At 38.3% G+C, this 17,825-nt stretch overlaps 1 protein-coding gene across 3 annotated transcripts in view; it reads left to right on the plus strand.

The window, feature by feature from the left end:
- The window catches only part of ZNHIT6 (zinc finger HIT-type containing 6), a 65,898-nt gene extending 49,250 nt beyond the window's left edge, over positions 1-16,648 (plus strand). The window contains exons 10-11 of one of the 3 annotated variants that reach the window (XM_037826740.1): positions 4,365-4,424; positions 16,405-16,648. In XM_037826740.1, the coding sequence (XP_037682668.1) occupies positions 4,365-4,405 (41 nt within the window). In that variant the 3' untranslated portion in view covers positions 4,406-4,424; positions 16,405-16,648. Of the gene's footprint in view, positions 1-4,364; positions 6,133-11,661; positions 12,336-16,404 lie in introns of those variants that run through there. The other 2 variants (XM_037826741.1, XM_037826739.1) reach the window with 2 other exon arrangements.
- Positions 16,649-17,825: the final 1,177 nt, after the last annotated feature.

Raw genomic sequence — 17,825 nt, forward strand, 5'->3', positions numbered from 1 at the left:
ATATTTTTCACAGTTTGAGAATATCCAATGTTATTTTCTCAAAATAAATTAGAAAATTTGGTTTTAAATGACCAGTTTCACCTTTTAAAGCTATGTAGAATCTTACTTCTTCCTTCATATAATTCACATAGCTCTCTTTCTAAATGTTCAGGGAAAGGTGTTTAGTAATGTGGGTTACTAGCCAGGGCAAACATTGTCTGTGTAAATAAACATAGCACACACTGCTCCTCTTTTACCTTGTTTAGGAATGCACATTGAAGTAGGGCTTCCTGTAATGAAGCAAAAAGAAAAAAGTACTTTGGAAGTGTACTTGGAACCTTATTAAGTAAAATTTGCTGGTGGGTATATGATACTTGACTTATTTACAGGAAACACAAGTGACGCATGCTTTCAGTACAGAGGATCATTTAGGACTGCTGTAGCTAAAAACTGAGAGGATCCGATGAGGTTTTAAGGGCCATACCAGTGTTGTTGTGTCATGAGAACACACCTAAAACTAATGCCAGGTCTTTCTGAGCACGCTGTCTTAGTATAAGCACAACAGGGTGTTGGTTTCTTTGTACGGTCTCACAACTTTGAATATTCTTCAGGCTGGTTCTCTGATACAGGAAGGGGGTTAAATAAGAACAGGGTATTTCTTTGGAAAGCCTCAAAGTTCTTTCCCTCATCAGAGGCAAAAATGCTGGGGTTTGATCCTAAGTTCATAGTACAAGGTATCTCTCTAGTTTGGGGGGAAATGTGGAGCTGAACCAGTCAGTAATTTTTACAGTTGGTGGTTATTATAATGTTTGTTGTGATTATAGATTGCCGTAGTTACTTTTTTGAAGTCTGTCTGTACTGATGGGCATTAGGCGTGTTTTTTGGTTTGTTTGTATTTTTTTGCATTTTAAGAAATGAAGATAGGTTAGTTGTTTTTTTCTTTCTTTTTTTTTTTAATCTTCATTTTATTGAGATATATTCACATACCACGCAGTCATACAAAACAAATCGTACCTTCGATTGTTCACAGTACCATTACATAGTTGTACATTCATCACCTAAATCAATCCCTGACACCTTCATTAGCACACACACAAAAATAACAAGAATAATAATTAAAGTGACAAAGAGCAATTGAAGTAAAAAAGAACACTGGATACCTTTGTCTGTTTGTTTGTTTGTTTCCTTCCCCTATTTTTCTACTCATCCATCCATAAACTAGACAAAGGGGAGTGTGGTCCATATGGCTTTCCCAATCCCATTGTCACCCCTCATAAGCTACATTTTTATACAGTTGTCTTCGGGATTCATGGGTTCTGGGTTGTAGTTTGATAGTTTCAGGTATCCACCACCAGCTACCCCAATTCTTTAGAACCTAAAAAGGGTTGTCTAAATTGTGCGTAAGAGTGCCCACCAGAGTGACCTCTCGCCTCCTTTTGGAAACTCTCTGCCACTGAAGCTTATTTCATTTCCTTTCACATCCCCCTTTTGGTCAAGAAGATGTTCTCCGTCCCACGATGCCAGGTCTACATTCCTCCCCGTTAGTTGTTTTTTTTTCTTACTCCCTTGTTATGTTATGGTTTGTTTGAAATTTTTTTTATTGTATGGTTCTTTTTTAATTTTTTTTATATAGTTCATTTTATAAAAAAAGTTAATTAAAAAAAAAAATGAAAAAATATGCAGATCCCCCTTGAGGAGCTGGTGGAGAATTCAGGGGTGTTGGGCTTCCCCGCCTCGATGGTTGCTGATGTGCCCACAGACATAGGGGACTGGTGGTTTGATGAGCCGAGCCCTCTACCACGGGACTTGCCCGTGGCAAGACTGTGGCTGCAAAGGAGAGGCTAGGCCTGCCTATAATTGTGCCTAAAAGCCTCCTCCCAAATGCCTCTTTGTTGCTCAGATGTGGCCTTCTCTCTCTAGCTAAGCCAACTTGGCAGGTGAAATCACTGCCCTACCCTCTATGTGAAATCTGACACCCAGGGGAGTGAATCTCCCTGGCAACGTGGAATATGACTCCCAGGGAGGAATCTAGACCTGGCATCATGGGATGGAGAACATCTTGACCAAAAGGGAGATGTGAAAGGAAATAGGTTTCAGTGGCAGAGAGATTCCAAAATGAGCCGAGAGGTCACTCTGGTGGGCACTCTTAACACACCATATAGACAACCCTTTTTAGGTTCTGATGAATTGGAATAGCTAGCAGAAAATACCTGAATGTATCAAACTACAACTGAGAACCCATGAATCTTGACGCCGATTGTATAAAAATGTAGCTTATGAGGAGTGACAGTGTGATTGGGAGAGCCATATGGACCACATTCCCCTTTGTCCAGTGTATGGATGAATAGGTAGAAAAATGGGGTGGGGGAGGGGGAGGCAACCAGTGTTCTTTTTTACTTTAATGGTTCTTTTTCACTTAAATTTTTATTCTTACTATTTTTGTACGTGTGGTAATGAAAATGTTCAAAAATTAATTTTGGTGATGAATGCACAACTATATAATGGTACTGTGAACAACTGAATGTATGCTTTGTATGACTGCATGGTATGTGAATATATCTCAATAAAAATGAATTTAAAAAAAAGAAATGAAGAAAGTTGAATGTAAAAGGCTAAGCAGTCAAGGTAGGACACTAGAATAGAGATAGATGTAGAGTGCTGACTAATTGGATCGGTCCAATGGGAAGTGCTCAGAATGGTGTTACGTGGTACACAGGCCTTTCTTTGCCCAAATTAGAATAGTAGACTTAAACGATTTGATAAAAGCATGCTATATTTCATTCTGGGGGTGGGGTAGAATGGAACCCTATTAAAAGTAGAAAACCAGGCAATCTTTGTAAGCAAAGAAATGGAAAAGAGTTCTCCAAACTGCTATGCCAAAAAGTTAAAAAAACACCATTAATTTAAAAATATTACCAAAATATATTTCTCTACCATTCTAATATAACTCAAGATTAGAAAATGCCTCACCTGTTGAGAAATTGATTATTTGAATTAGTGAAAATAGGTGGCATAGCAGCTGCCTCTTGTCAACCAATGTATCAGTCCCTTCATGGGCCACTAAATCCTTTCATCCAGTCTCCTTCTCTGCTTAATCCTCTTTTCTTCCTTTCCCTTTCAGTGTGTGTGTGTGTGCATGTGTGTGTATGTGTGTGTGTGTGTCTATCGATGGTGGGAGATGGAGAGGGATGGGGAGATGGATCTCAGGCACCAGAACACTCATGTAGACTTTGCAATGTAATGTGTATTATAAGTTTGCATAAAGTGCTGAGGAAGCCCGAAGAGTAAACAACTAACTCATTATCATGGAGACAGTTGAAGGACTCTGCTAGAGTTAGAAAATTTCACAAGAACAGGAACCATATCTTGGTTGGAACCTATTTCAGTGCCTTACTCATAGCAAGGACTTGGTAAGTACGAGTTTAGTTTCTGGTACAATCTGAAACTTAGGTACCATTAGCAGGTGGAATATAAAACAAAGGTCCAGGTGTATGGTTCTAGCATCAGCTCTTACTAGCTGTGGACCCTTGAGCATTTACTTTCCCTTCGAGCTTCATTTTCCTTGTCTGCACAGTGGAGATAATATGGCTGAAAGCTTCAAGCAAAATAATTTGTTAACAATTTTCAAAGTATTTATATATATTATTTCCTTTTAGCCTCAATACAATGAAATAAATAGAGCAGTTACCCGGGTTCCCATGTGCAGATAAGAAAATTTTAAAAAGACTAAAAGAGACCGAGTGACTTGCGGTAATAAAATGAATTCAGCAAAATGATTGGGCACTTAACTCCATACTGTACTGAGGACGGGTATAGGGAGGAAAGATTCAGTCTCTGTCTGCAAGGAACTGTCAGTTTAGTGAGTGAATCGTACTCAGTCTTGCTCACTTTAGGCAAGACAGGAGCTTTAGAGGAGCGCCAGTTCTGCTCTAATTCTTCTTTCCTATGAATAAGGAAGGAAATGGTGATTAGTCTTCTGTCAGCCCACAGTCACTCAACATATACTCACCCTCAATTTTAAGTTTAAAAATAATGAAATCATGGAAATGTATTCCAGCCACATTTGGCCAGCCTTCGTGATCACAATGATCTATTCAGTGCCATGAATATGGGATCATAACCACACTATGAAGTGAGCATTCCAAGTCTTCCACAACCAGGAAGGATGTTATCTCACAAAATAAAATTGCTACTCTCAGACATCATTTCTCCATTTATTATGGCCAGAATTGTATCTCTTGGCTGCCTACAGACAGGACATGGCTTGTCAGCCCCCATGAGCAGGGGGCTATTACTATGTATCAGAAGGGAAAAGAGACGAGGAGAAAACAAAACAGGCGAAACAGTCAGTATAAACACTTAATTGTGTTTACTTATTTTTTCAGTGAAAAATGAATCTACCAAGAACCTTGGCAATGAAAATTGAGCACTTCTTCTGGAAAAAGGTGAAAATGCCCAGATAATTGCAGAGGACTGTGCATTGACCAGTTGTTTGATGATTGGGATATTGTCACTCAGTGTTTGGAACTCTTTGTTTGTCTGAAAAGTAATTAAACCATCTAAAAATGTTTGAAAAAGATATATTTTCTAGCTTCTCAAATTGACTTGTAAGGCCCTTATTCATTTTAAAAACCCATTTTTGCACCTGATCAGCAGCAGGCTTATTAGGCCCAGACTTTTAATGTGCTTAATTCCATGGACGGAAAGCTTTTTTATTTGTTAGTTTGGTACAAGACTAAACCGCAAGATCAGCTGCATCAGCCACTTAAATGAACCTCACTAAACAAAAGGCCATGCACATACCGTCCAGCCACAGAACAACTGATCCTCCCCACTAGTTGTTCACCTTGTCTTTGAAGTTTATATGTAACCTTTCTCTCTTGAGATGACTGGTTCGGTATTTTATATTTGGGCACCCTGCCCCACCCACCCCCAGGACAGTGTCATGTAAAGGTTTAATAAGTATTGTTAACTATGATTTCTTGTATTCATTTTAGAAAACCAGCAGCTATACATTGATGCTTGAAAAATCAGTGCTAACAAATTTGTTCAGATTGAGCTGTTTCTTATTAAGGATTCTGTGCCTTTCATCCCATTTCCACTCATTGTAATGATCAGTTTTATTCTGTGTTTTGAAATGGCTACCAATAACTAGAGAAGAAATACTTGGAAGTCTTCGTTGTGTTACTGAAATGTATATGTGTATTTATGTATATATACATGGTTTAATTTATACTTTTTGGCAGTTCTGTATGCATTATGATCTCACATATTAAAATTAAAGTTTCCTAATTTTATTGAAATTTATACAGTTATGAAATCAGAATATGACTATAAAAGAGTAAAAGATTATTACATCTGTGTTGCATCTGTGTACTTAATGGTTAAGAAAACAATGATGAAATTGGACATTAATGAAATTCACTTTTAGTTTACAATTGGCATAAATTTTAGACCAAAAAGAAACCAGAGGCTTTAATTAAAAGACCTAGAACAATTAGAAATATGAAGAGATAATGGAAAGATGAACTTAGGAGGACTTTGTAGAATGGCAATATATATAACTTGGTGTAGAAATTGAAGAAGAACATCCAAAAGACAATAATGCCAAAAAGAGACTTGTTGTAAAAGAACCAGTGGAAATGTGATTCACTGGAAAATAAGGCCTGGTGATTTGAGAAATACATATACATACCACAGCAATTTTAGGAATCTTCTCTTGATGTGGTAAAGAATTTGTGTAGAATTACCTCGTTCACAATATTACTAGAAAGACAGCTAAATAGGGTTTCAAGGGATTCAAATTTAACCTAAAAGTAAAATTTGTCTCCATTTAAACAGGCAGGAAACAAAATGAAATTGAATCAAATGTGTCATGGATTTGTTATTGAGAAAAGTGGGATAAAGTACACCAAAAGAACATGTGATCTGAATATCAGGGTGGAAAGGAATTTCTTGACAGTGAAATCTGTTATGATGTAGTCTCACATCCAAGAAAAAATGTTGAGTCCCTTCCCTTCTAGGATTTAAATTGAAAACTGGACAAAAACCTAAGGATTTATCTTGCGCTTTCCACTGCCCAGGAGGTAAAAAAAAAAAAAACAAACTACATGATCGAATGCTTCTTTGCCATCTCTGTATTTTAGAATTCTATTAAGACCTTTCAGTGATAAAACTATTCCTTTGGAAAGAGTTTAACAGAGTTCCCTTAAATATAGCTACCAGCTAATTTGATTAATATGCACATTTATTCCCACAGGATTTACAGTAAACAGATGTTTTGGTGAATAACCATGTTTAAGGCTTGTAGGGGGTGAAATTGGAACAGTTCGCTGGGAACACTAGAAGTTTGTAATATTAAGACCCAATTTCTGTTTTAGAGGCCCTCGTCATTTTTGGAGTCTTGACAAATTCTGATGAGCAAACAAATTCCTTGACCCATGTTAAGTTCAGCATCCTGCATTTTGTGCATGAGTTACATTTTAAAAGGCAAAAATCTTTACCTGGCTTTACATTTTAAATAATGCTTTCAAAGGGAAGGTAGGCCTTTCATAATTTCTAATTATTACATAAGGGATTAATAACCATGTATTACAATAAACAAAGCTTGGGCTTGCACCTGTTCCTTTTACAAATACAAATTAAACAGAGTTACTATAATAGAAATTTAGGATTCCAAAATGTCGTTAAGCCAACTTGTTTCCATGTAGCAAGTGATGGGATTCAGCTTCATGATGTGTATTAAAATGTTAAACCCATAACTTTAATGCCAACAATCTCCTTTATACATTTTGTTTGATTGACATATATTGTTTGTTATACTAATTTTATCTAAATTTTGATGAAATCTGAATTTTTCATAAAAGATGCCTGGTCTACTTTTATTTAATCATAGGCAACTTACCTTAAAAAAAAAAGAGAGAGAGAGGCAAGTATCATTAAAATGCCTTCAGTTTATTTTCAGGTAGATGTTGTATGCCTTTAATTGTTAACCAGCCATCATTCAGTTGCGAGTGACACACACCCAATTCAAGCTAGTATCAGCTCGAGGAGGAGTTTATTGGCTGATCTACATACAGGAAGATCCAAACATGACTGGATCCAGACACCCAAAGAAGCCATCTTGCCATCTCCCACACTTGGCACTGACATTTTTTTTTCCTGGATTGGTTTTGTCTTCTAAGCTTCTAAGCAGGCTTTCTCTTTGGGGATGACAGGAGGGGGACCGGTGGTGAAGTGAGGATGTTGGGTGACATATGACAGCCTCTGACAATTTCAGCTTATATCATCAAAACCAGTGACCAGCAGCATGGCAGCAAGCTCTATGAAATTTCATGGAAGGACTTTTATTTTGTCCAGATTGGATCCCATTCTATCCCTTAGCTGATTAGAAGAGGAATTCCCCCAGAGGGAGGGGAAGTTATCGTAAGAGAGGAAGGGTAGGAGCAGAGAAGGAAAGGTGATAACTGAGAAGACAAAAATAACAGAACTTGAACTTGAGTAGCTGTGGGTTTCTGATTTGTAATTATATGACTAAATTTCAAAAATTACCTGCAAATCATCACTGGCTTCTCTAGAGATTTTAATTCCTACTTGATACCATTCTGCTTTGAGTTGCCACGATGGACTTTATATGAGATTTATTGTTTTCAATGTTTTCTATTTATGTTTGACACATTGCTATTGGTTTGATCAGATGCAGATGACACGAATTGGTTTCTGTTACCAGTTTGGAGACCCTTTTTTGCCATTTCGTTAACTTTTGAGAAATACTAATTTTGAAATTAGTTGTATTGGGAGAAAATGCTTCAAATTAAAAAACTACTTAAAATAAAAATAGTCCTTTAAATAAACCTTTAGTAATATGCACTTAATTACAAAGTGTTTTCTACTTTGGTCAGCAAAGCTATTTAAAGTATGCATACATATGTTCTTTAAAATGAATGATAAACATTTTCTGTATTGGAATATGGTGAACTGCACTCATTTTGAACTTTCTAACCAAATGTATCCTTTAGCCTTGTATGAGCTATCACACAACTTTATTATTGCCGATTTCATTTTCTTGCAAAACTCCCAAGCCTGGTATTTGGTAGCCTGTGGCTTTGCCCTAACCTAGTTTTACAGCCTTACCTCGTTCCTTTTTTTTTTTTTTTTTTTTGCACCCTTTGCTTCAATCACACAAAGTAACATTAAAGTCAACATATATACATCCCAGCAGGTGTGATGGTTGATTTTATGTGCCAACTTGCCTAGGCTATAGTGCCCAGTTATTAAACACTAATCTAGGCATTGCTGTGAACATATGGGTAGATGTAGTTAGCATCTATAATCAGTTGACTTTTAAGTAAAGAAGATTTCCCTCCCCTCTCCTCCCCTTCTCTCCTCTTCCTCTGAATCTATTTGTCATCTGTCTATCCTTTTGGTTCTGTTTCTGGAGAATCCTGGCTGATCTTCCTTCCCCCTGCCATGCTTTTCACCTTGTCCGTTATTTCCACAGGACAATGTTTTACCCATCCTTTGAGGCTCAGTTTGAGTAGTAATTGCCATGATCCTCCCATGTGGAAGTCATAGTTATGTTTGCACTGTATTCCTATACCAGTTTACAACCACTGTCTTATGATTAGCTTATCCTTATGCCATACTGGTTATAAATTTTTAATATGACCCTGATAAGAATTACAGTAATAACTAACATGTATTGATTGCACTATTCCAAGCTTTTGTATGCCAACTCATTTAAAATTTTTCACAACAATCCATTGAAATAGAAGCTTCAGTACAAGTCCTACAGTTAAGTGAGATACAAAAAAACAGTAACATAAAATGGGTTGAATTTGGATGATTAAACAAATGACAGGTGAGCCTACGTACCTACTTGTCCAGAAGTTCCTAGAACCTAACTATAGGATGCCAAATCTGTCTGTAGTTTGGCACCACCTGGTGGCAGATGTCCACTCAGGTTAAATTGTCGATAGGACAATTCTAAGTCATCCTATGGCTGGCCAGTACTTCTAGGATAACAGAATGAGTCCAGTAATTTCCTGGGCAGTTAATGCCCATTTCATTAGCCTTATCTGAGGAGAGTAACCTGCCCCCTGCCTCCCCACTTCCTGAGACAACCTGCCATTTCCTCACCTGGCCTCATCCTTTTATATTCCTCACCTTCACCAAGAGTTAAGAATTTGAGCCCACATGCATCTGAGAATAGGGACTATGTGGAGAATAGAAACAATTCATGTTATCGTGGGGGAAATTATTGCCAGGTTTACTCTACTGTAAGTCCGTTTTACAGGTGAGAAATCCAAGGCGCAGACCTAAAGCTCATTCCTAGATCAGCTTGTTAATAAATGATGAATGATGGAGCTTAAATGTTTTCCGTCTCTTAATTCCTCTTTGTACCTGACGTTGCCTTTCTTCCCATCTGTATAATTATTGATAAAATTCTCTTGAAGCCCAAATCTGTGCTGGATATTTGCATGACAGCATCAAGCACAGTTCCTGGCATAAAGTGAGCCATCAATAATGATTGGGTGTTGAATTGGGGTATAGGGAAGAGCTCTAGGTTGAAAAAAAAAAATTTAATGCTTTGTTATAGATTAACATCTCTCAATTTTAGAAAAGTCCCTAACTAATAAGAATAACATTAATAGCTAAAAATTTAGATAAAACTTAGCATAAGTTAGGTACAATTCTAGGCACATTACAACTATTAGATCATCAAATCCTCACACACTCACAAGGTAGGTACTCCTGCATTTCATTGAATCTAAAATATCATTGGTTATAAGTTATGTTATTTTATGTAATATTAAAAAAGAAAATGATACCGATTACATTATGGCAAAATAATTTTTTGAAAACTCAATTTAGACTGTTTATGTAAAGAGTTCCTTTAGACATTTTATTTTAATGAATCTAAGACTCCACCAATCGTAAGACACACCATTTTATATATCAAGAATGAAAAACATGGCCAATTATTTATATGACACATCCTAAGTTAGATGTTAAAATATGAAATATATATATATAGAATTGATGGAATATGATACTTAGACAAATAATTTTTATCATTACTTCTTGTGCTTCTGTAGAAAGAAAAATCTAATGAAATAACTGGCCAAGGCATTCCTAAAACTTCACAGTCTGATTTAGAGACTTCTTCATGCAGTAATTGTTTAGGGAGCGCTCTGCTATTGTCTCTGAGATTTTCTTATAAAGTTGCTGACATTTATTTTACAAGTTCTGATTCAGATATTTTCTTGATCAGAATGTGTTAATAGATGGGTTTCAGGCAACAATCAGGACTCTGGTTTGTAGAGTGAAGTATTGAGGGGTTATAGTTGTCCAGTTGTGTCCCAGAAACAACAAGTCCACCTATACACACGAGTGACAACTACATCATGACTGGCCTGGCCAACAGCCATTATAAGACTCCAAAGATTTCAGAGATGTTAAAATGTGAGTTCTAGAGTCAAATATAGTACTGTCATCCCTTTTTTATGGGCACTGAAACTGAGATCCAACCACATTTGGGAACTTGCCCAAGGTACATGTCCTTAAACCTAAGGCCATATAACCTTTCAAGTGTGCTCTGTCCCAGTCATCAGGCCATTCCCAAGGTCGTACTGTGTTGATCATCATATGATGATTTGGAATGAGCACCATAGTTTACTGCTACTTAAAAATGGAAATCATCAATTACAACATGCTGTTATGTCTGCCTTTTTGATGATTTTTTTAAGTAGGACAGTTCCTTCATAATTTGTGAAACTGCTTTCCTGGAAGCCTTTCTCGTCAATGATGGACATGGACAGGCTGCTCCTGTCTTCAGTTTTTTATCCATGTTATTCACATACTTGGTTAGTTTGGGTATAAAAACTTCAATCACTTCAGTTGTTACCAGGTCTATTTCATTGTCTGAGGTGTGAATTATGTTCTCATCTGAGTTGGGCAGCACTCAAAGCTGTTGCAGCAGCCTTCAGGTAACAGCTCTCCAGGATTACATGGCAAAGGGGTCCCACATGGCAAGGACATAGGGACTCAAAGACAACTTCATGACTGTCAGGTTGACATTCTGTTGAGTCATAGGAAGAACATGGCACCTCACACACATGAAAACAACTGAGGATGTTGCCTCTGGACAGGACAGGCTTGCCAGGGGAGAAGTTGTTAGGATATGCACATGATGGGAAGTGTAATTTCAGGGCTTTTGGAAATCTTGGAAGAATGGCTTCTGAAGTAGAAATGGGATGGTTTGGGACAATTCATGAGACAAATTCAGAGACAAATAAATGGCCTTGAAAACAGTGAAAATGTGCTCCCTGATTCCTAATTTCATGGGATGGAAGCAAGTGTTCTTGTTCTGAACAGTATAGCCAAGGAGAAGTAAACTGAGCTATGTGGTTTCTAAAGAAGTTTCCTCTCTCCCCCCCAATGGGCAATGTAGGGACTATCAAACAGCAGTTTCACTTATTTCAGAAACCTCCCCCCTTCTCCCAGGTTTCTGCTGAGCCCTCTAGGTTATTTTTACTGTGAGAAGAGATTGTTACAAACCACCTTTTGGTATCATGATTTCTTTTGGCTCCTTGAACAGTTGGTTCTAGTTTAAGGCCAGATGGTATGAATCTGTGGTGCAAAGACAGTCCCTAAAGCCCAATAACTTCTTATTTTTCCTAGAGCCCTCTGTTCCTACTCTTGACTGTGGCTGCTCTGTGTTGCTAAAGAAAAACAGCCGAGTCCGATCTCCATGTTTTGAAGTATTGATGGTTGGTTAACCAGATGCTGTGATGCTGTGCTTTTAGGGTCCTTGCCAACACAGAAGAAACAGCAACTTTTTCCATGTTCCTGACAGATTGGAAGGTGTTTTTTTTTTTAATCCTCTGCTTCAGATTTCTCCCTGGAAAGGTTAGTCAGTTGTTCAGCCAACATCTTTGGCCTCTGCAGCTAATGCAACTTGGAAGCCTGTAAATAGTTTCTGCCACATTTGGACCCTCACAAACAAAACTTCTAAGCATTGGAAATGGAAAAACTGAGGTGGTAAGGAAAGCCAAGCAAGAGCAAGCATTCAGTATTCCAGGTGGCAGATTAATGGGACTCTATTAGAAGGAAGCTACTGTTTGTGGCTGACCTGTGTACAGATGGTTCAAGGGAAAGCATGAACCAGATGTTCTTGTCTAGCCTTCCTAGGTGGCAAGCAGAGAAGTTGTGAGGTTTGGTTTGGTTCTTTTTAAGCAATCAGATTGTCCTTTCCCCTACCCAGCTTGTATGCGCTTTAGGTGTCAGAGGGAAAAGAAGTTATTTCTCAGCCCTTTTGGCCTATCAAAAAGTAATTTATTTGAAATCCTGTAACATCCTACAGCTTAGCCCACCCAAAAGTACTTTATAACATCTTGTAATCCCCTATGGTACTAGTCAGTATTGCTATAAACCAAGCATGGTGATGAATCCATAAAGCTTACATTAAAGGATATGGTAAAAATCTGTTGTCTGCTACCCAACATGCATCCCCCTTCCTCTCTGGTGATGACCTTGAGTTCCTTTAGGAAACAAACTCTCTCTATTGTCCATTATCTGGTTTTGATAGGATTGAACCTGATCCTAAGTCCTGAGGTGGATTTTCTTTTAGCCTAAAGTCAGAATAGCCCACTCCTGTGGTCATGTGATTAGTTCAAAACTGTGCAGGGTGACTTAAACCAATGAAATCTGAGGGTACGACTTAATTTTGGATGAGAACAGGCAGGGAACAGACTCTTCTAAGCTATCTGTCCCCATGGAGTTTTGGTTACAGGAATTAATACATTCCTTCTTTCTTTTAGTGTTTTTCTTTTTTCTTTTTTTCTTTTTTTTTCTTTTTTTTCTTATTTTGAGTTTGAGTCTGTCAACTATATCACAACTTGGTACTAGGAAATGGAGTGTGACAAGTGATAGTCCTGGGAATATGGAGTTGGCCTAATAAAGACAGTAAGGAGAACCTCTATATCCTAGGCTAGCAGGCTAGTAAGGATTAGATTCGGCTGTAAAAGGAAAAAGAATCATTACTGTGTCTTCAACAAGATAGAATTTATTTCTCTGAGTCAGGATGACCAGTGGAAGTGAGTGTCAGGGACCTGGGCTTATTCCATCTTGTTGCTTTGCCAAAGTGGCTTCCATTTCCAAGATTACTATGTGGTCCAAATGGCCTCTGGTCATGAGTCCACCTTACAGCGGGCAAGAAAAAGAAAGGAAGAAAAAAGGGAACACCCCTTCCTTTAAGGACACTTACTGGAAGTTGTACAAACCCTTCTGTTTACATCCCATTTGCAGAATTTGGTCACACCTACTTGCAAGGGAGGCTGGAAAAAATTGTTTATTCTGGGTGGCACTGTGCCTAACTAAAAACCATGGATCTTGTTACTAATGAAGAGAATTAAATGGGGATGTGAGAACAAATAACAGTCTTTACGATTGCTAGCCATTGGGACCTTCAGCCCATTTGCCTCCCTAAACTGCAGCATTAAGTAAGCAACTTAGACAAAGAATTCAGGCAAGAAAAATCTGTTGGTCACAGGTTGAAACCTTTGTAAAATCTTACAAGAGACAGATTTACTTTGAAACTAACTCATGTATAAACCAAGACAGAATAAAGTAGGCTTTGCTACAAGAAACACTTTCTGCCTGTGACCTGCAACCCAAGTGGACTGAATGCAGCCATCTGAATCTTTGATGAATGGAAAAGCCAATCCTCTTGTAAAGTTAAGTTATTTTTAACGAAAAATTGGAGAAGGGAGAGAAGTATAATAATGTAAGATTGGGACCTGGAATAAGTCTGATCCCCAGGCCTCTTCCAGAATCCTCCTGCTTATGAAAGGGGATGTTCATACCCATTGAAAAATGCAGCTGGTGTACAACCTGCCAGCAAAGGGAGAGCAGCTGTGCCTCCCAGTCCCGGCCGTTGCTTTGACTTGCCCCCAGAGGCCAGTATGGAAACAGAAGCCATTAATTTACAGCCACCCTAAGCCTGTGTTTTAAATGAAGAGCTATGCGTCAACGAGGTCTCTAACTTTATTCCTAACCCCTGGAAATTACCAGAAGCACACAGATGGAGAGCAAACTACGATCTTAAGGGATTTATATCAGAGAGAAACCCCAAACCCTGACAAAAATACTCTGATTGCCCAACCCCTGAATCTGTTCTCTGATCCCCCACCGCAAAGCACTCCATTTACGCTAAAAGGCCGTGGGCAGCTAATGCAGTGCACTCCTCTGAAGAGGTGTTTTCATAGCAATAGTGGAGGCGGGAGATCAACTAAGACAGCTCCAGATCTTCACTTCACTGCAAGATAGGGAGCCCTTGCTGTTTCTATCCAAAAAGATTGCCACTGAGATCTCATGGCCAATGGAAGTTTCACATTCTCCCCTTTACAATTTGAATTTTTTTAATTGCAGTTCTGTTTTCTCTCTCCCTTTGTATATAGGGTGTGGCTAAACTGATTACCCATAGATCACCAAGCCATTAGGAGTGACTTAACATGACATGAAGTATTAGAATTGGATCTATCTTCGGTAACTGTATGAGATTTCTCATTATCTCCCTTTGGGAAAGGTAGACATCTGTTTTATGTGTGGGCTGTGGGTTGATATTAGGCAGCCAAAGGCCGGACTGTTCAGCATCAATTATTCCTTCTCATGGATACTTCAAATTTCCTTTGAGAACCACTTCCCCCCATTCACAACTATACGGTTTGGTTGGGACTGATATCTCCCTTCCTCATTCCACCCCCTCAGCCATGGTAATGGGTTCAGGAATGGGCATGTAAATCCACACCAGCATGACCGTCCAGGTTTTTACTAGGGATGCTGGGAGTCCATCTCTTCCTCACAGGGCTTACTTATGTCATGACGTGAGCTTTAAGACCACTATAACCGTGTTTGGTGCCACAAGGGGAGCCAGCCTGAGGAAAAAATCAACCTAGAAGCAGAGCTGCAAGATGACTACCATAACATTTCGCTTTCATTACAAAGTTTATCAAGTGCTATAGAGAATATGAGGAAATTCAAATGAGCACCTCCTTTTAGTTATCTTGTCATCTTTTCTAAATAGCTCTCCCCTCTGGTCGCCTTCAGATTATGATTGAAATCTCCAGAACCACAGAATCTTAGAATATTAGAACCAAAAGGATTGTAGAGGTCAATTAGTCCAAGGCCTCCCAAAAAGCCTTAGGGGGTAAGCAAGGTGAATTTTAGATGCTTCATGAACATTTTTTAATTTTAGTAAATATAATTATTATAATGAGCTCCTAGAAAAATATAACTGATATTTTCAAATATCACATTTTATGTGATTTCACATTTTATGTAATGCTTTTACTGCAGGGGAAATTGAAGCTTAGATAGATAAAGTGGCTGTGGCTTGCTTAGAGATTGCCTAGCTGATGAATAAAGGGTGAGAGACATTAAATGTGGAATCTGATATCTGGAAGGGTGCTCAGAGATCATGGATTTACCTCCCCACCCTCACCTGGCCTCCAATGTCAGAATTCTCTCCAAAGCATCTCTCAAAAAAGTCATCCAACCTCTACTTCAAAAGCTCCAGTATGGGACACATCACCATTTGAAGCAGCATATTGCATCTGAGCAGCTCTTATAGAATATCCTCCCTTATACTGGACCAAAATCAGCCCCTTGAAATTTCTTTCCGTTTGATTCCAGTTCTTCCCTCTGCATTCCCTCACCCAGTCCTGCCCCCCACTCCCCCCACACACTCACACCCATTTCACTGGATATAGTTTAGAATAGCGTCACCATTTTCTCATCATTCTTTTTTTTTTTATCAGAGAAGTTGTAGGTCTGCAGAAAAATCATGCATAAAAGATGGAATTCCCATGTCACCCTATTATTAACATCTTGCATTGGTGTGGTACATTGTCACAATTGATGAAAGAATATTTTTATAATTATTAACTGAAGTCCATGGTTTATTAGAGTTCACTGTTTGCAAACTGTGTTTTAAAAATTATTTTTCTAGTAACATCATACAACCTAAAATTTCCCCTTTTAACCACTTTCAACAATTTAATTTGGTGCTGTTATTTACATTCACAATGTTGTGCTACCATCACCACCAACCATTACCAAAACTTTTCCATCACCCCAAATAGAAATTCTGTACAATTTAAGCATTAACTCCCCATTCCCTACCCCCAACCCAGCCACTGGTAGCCTATATTCTAGTTTCTTGCTCTAACTCTCATCATTCTTTTCTGATTTAATGATCATATGTCTTTGTCCCTATTAAAATTTTGTGTCTAAAACAGGATTTTAATATATAAATATGTAGACTAAACTAGAATTATCCCAGTCTTTGACCTGGACCTTATGTTTCTGAGATCCCTACATCCCATGATTGATCATTGACTGGCAATATCCATCTTTTTTTTGCAGGTGCTACTGGTCAAGCCAGGATTACCATCATTCCATACTCAACTGGCTGGCTAACTGAACCTCAGTTCACGACTCCTAATTTATTATTATTCCTTTTCAAGCCATCATTCCAGTCTTTTGAGAATTTGGGGGGATCTTGTTTCCATCAGTCAATTTATTAAATCCCGAAATAGTAGTGCATGAGGGCTCCCCTTGAAACTTAAAAAAAAAAAAGAATAATAATAATTTCAGAATTCAAAAAAACGTAATGAATGAGCCAGATAATAAACTTATGGAAACTAGTACACAAGAGGTTCATGTAGACTGAAAATATTAATGAGTTTAACATGGATCAATGAAAGATTAGGAGATGTTTCAGAGATTATTGTCCTAACCTTGCCCAACCAACATGCCTACTGCTCAATATCAAACACAGAACATTGAGTTATTCTAGTCATGAGTCCAACACCCACTGAGGAAATAGACCTATTTTTGACCTCTGGAGCCAATCCAGTGTACTGGTAAAGGCAGTGGTTTTGGAGTTAAATAGAACTGAGTTCAAATCCTGACTCTATAATTTACTAGTTATATATCCTCTGCCACGCTACCCAACCTCTCTGAGCCTCTGTTAACTATCTTTGTAAACTGAAAATAATATGGTACCCTGTCTTATAGGTTTATTGTAAGAAGTACACAAGACATTATATATAAAGTATTTGGCACATAATAAACACTCAATACACCATGGCTATTGTTTCTAAATATATTTATGCACACAAAAAATAATTAGAAAATTTGGAAATAAAAATTAGCCCATAAAGTAGTGAAGCTGTCCATCATGACCTTGTATATTTTGGTATTAACGCAGTTTCTGTCCTGAAGTACCTTGGTGAGGATATTCTCAATTTGGTGAAGAAAATTCTTAACCCTCCTGGGACTTCCCATGCTGGAGCTATGAAAAGTTCCAAGAGCAGCCATTAGGGAGCAAGTAGAAACCAGCTAGAGATGTTTTCTTTACCAATAAGCTAAACACAGAGCTGCTGTCTGGAAGGTACACAGGTGTCACTTCCATTAGGAGGCCACTCGCTCTGTCACCTCCAAAGTTCTTCACAACTTACAAAAGGGGTTTTGAGGGGCAGAAGGGCTTAGGACTGAAGAGTCAGAAATGAAACAGTAGATAGGTTATTTCTCTCTCAGCATTTTTTTTTTCAGCTACTGCAATATGCCACCCTACCTGAACACACTTTTGAATGTGAAGAAGTTGCTGGGTGCATGTGTCTGGGCAGGCACAAGCTTCCAAGGATTGTGCTTTCAAATACTGACTGGGCTTGCCACAATTGTGTGAGGGTGGCCTCATCTGCTCTGAGGCTTTTTGCCAGGCAGGAGGGTTTTAAGAAATTAAATTCCAGTTTCTTAACACTCAGGAAAGCCCCTGGCTTCTC

This window comes from Choloepus didactylus, chromosome 2, assembly GCF_015220235.1.
Source record: "Choloepus didactylus isolate mChoDid1 chromosome 2, mChoDid1.pri, whole genome shotgun sequence".
NCBI lineage: Eukaryota > Metazoa > Chordata > Mammalia > Pilosa > Megalonychidae > Choloepus > Choloepus didactylus.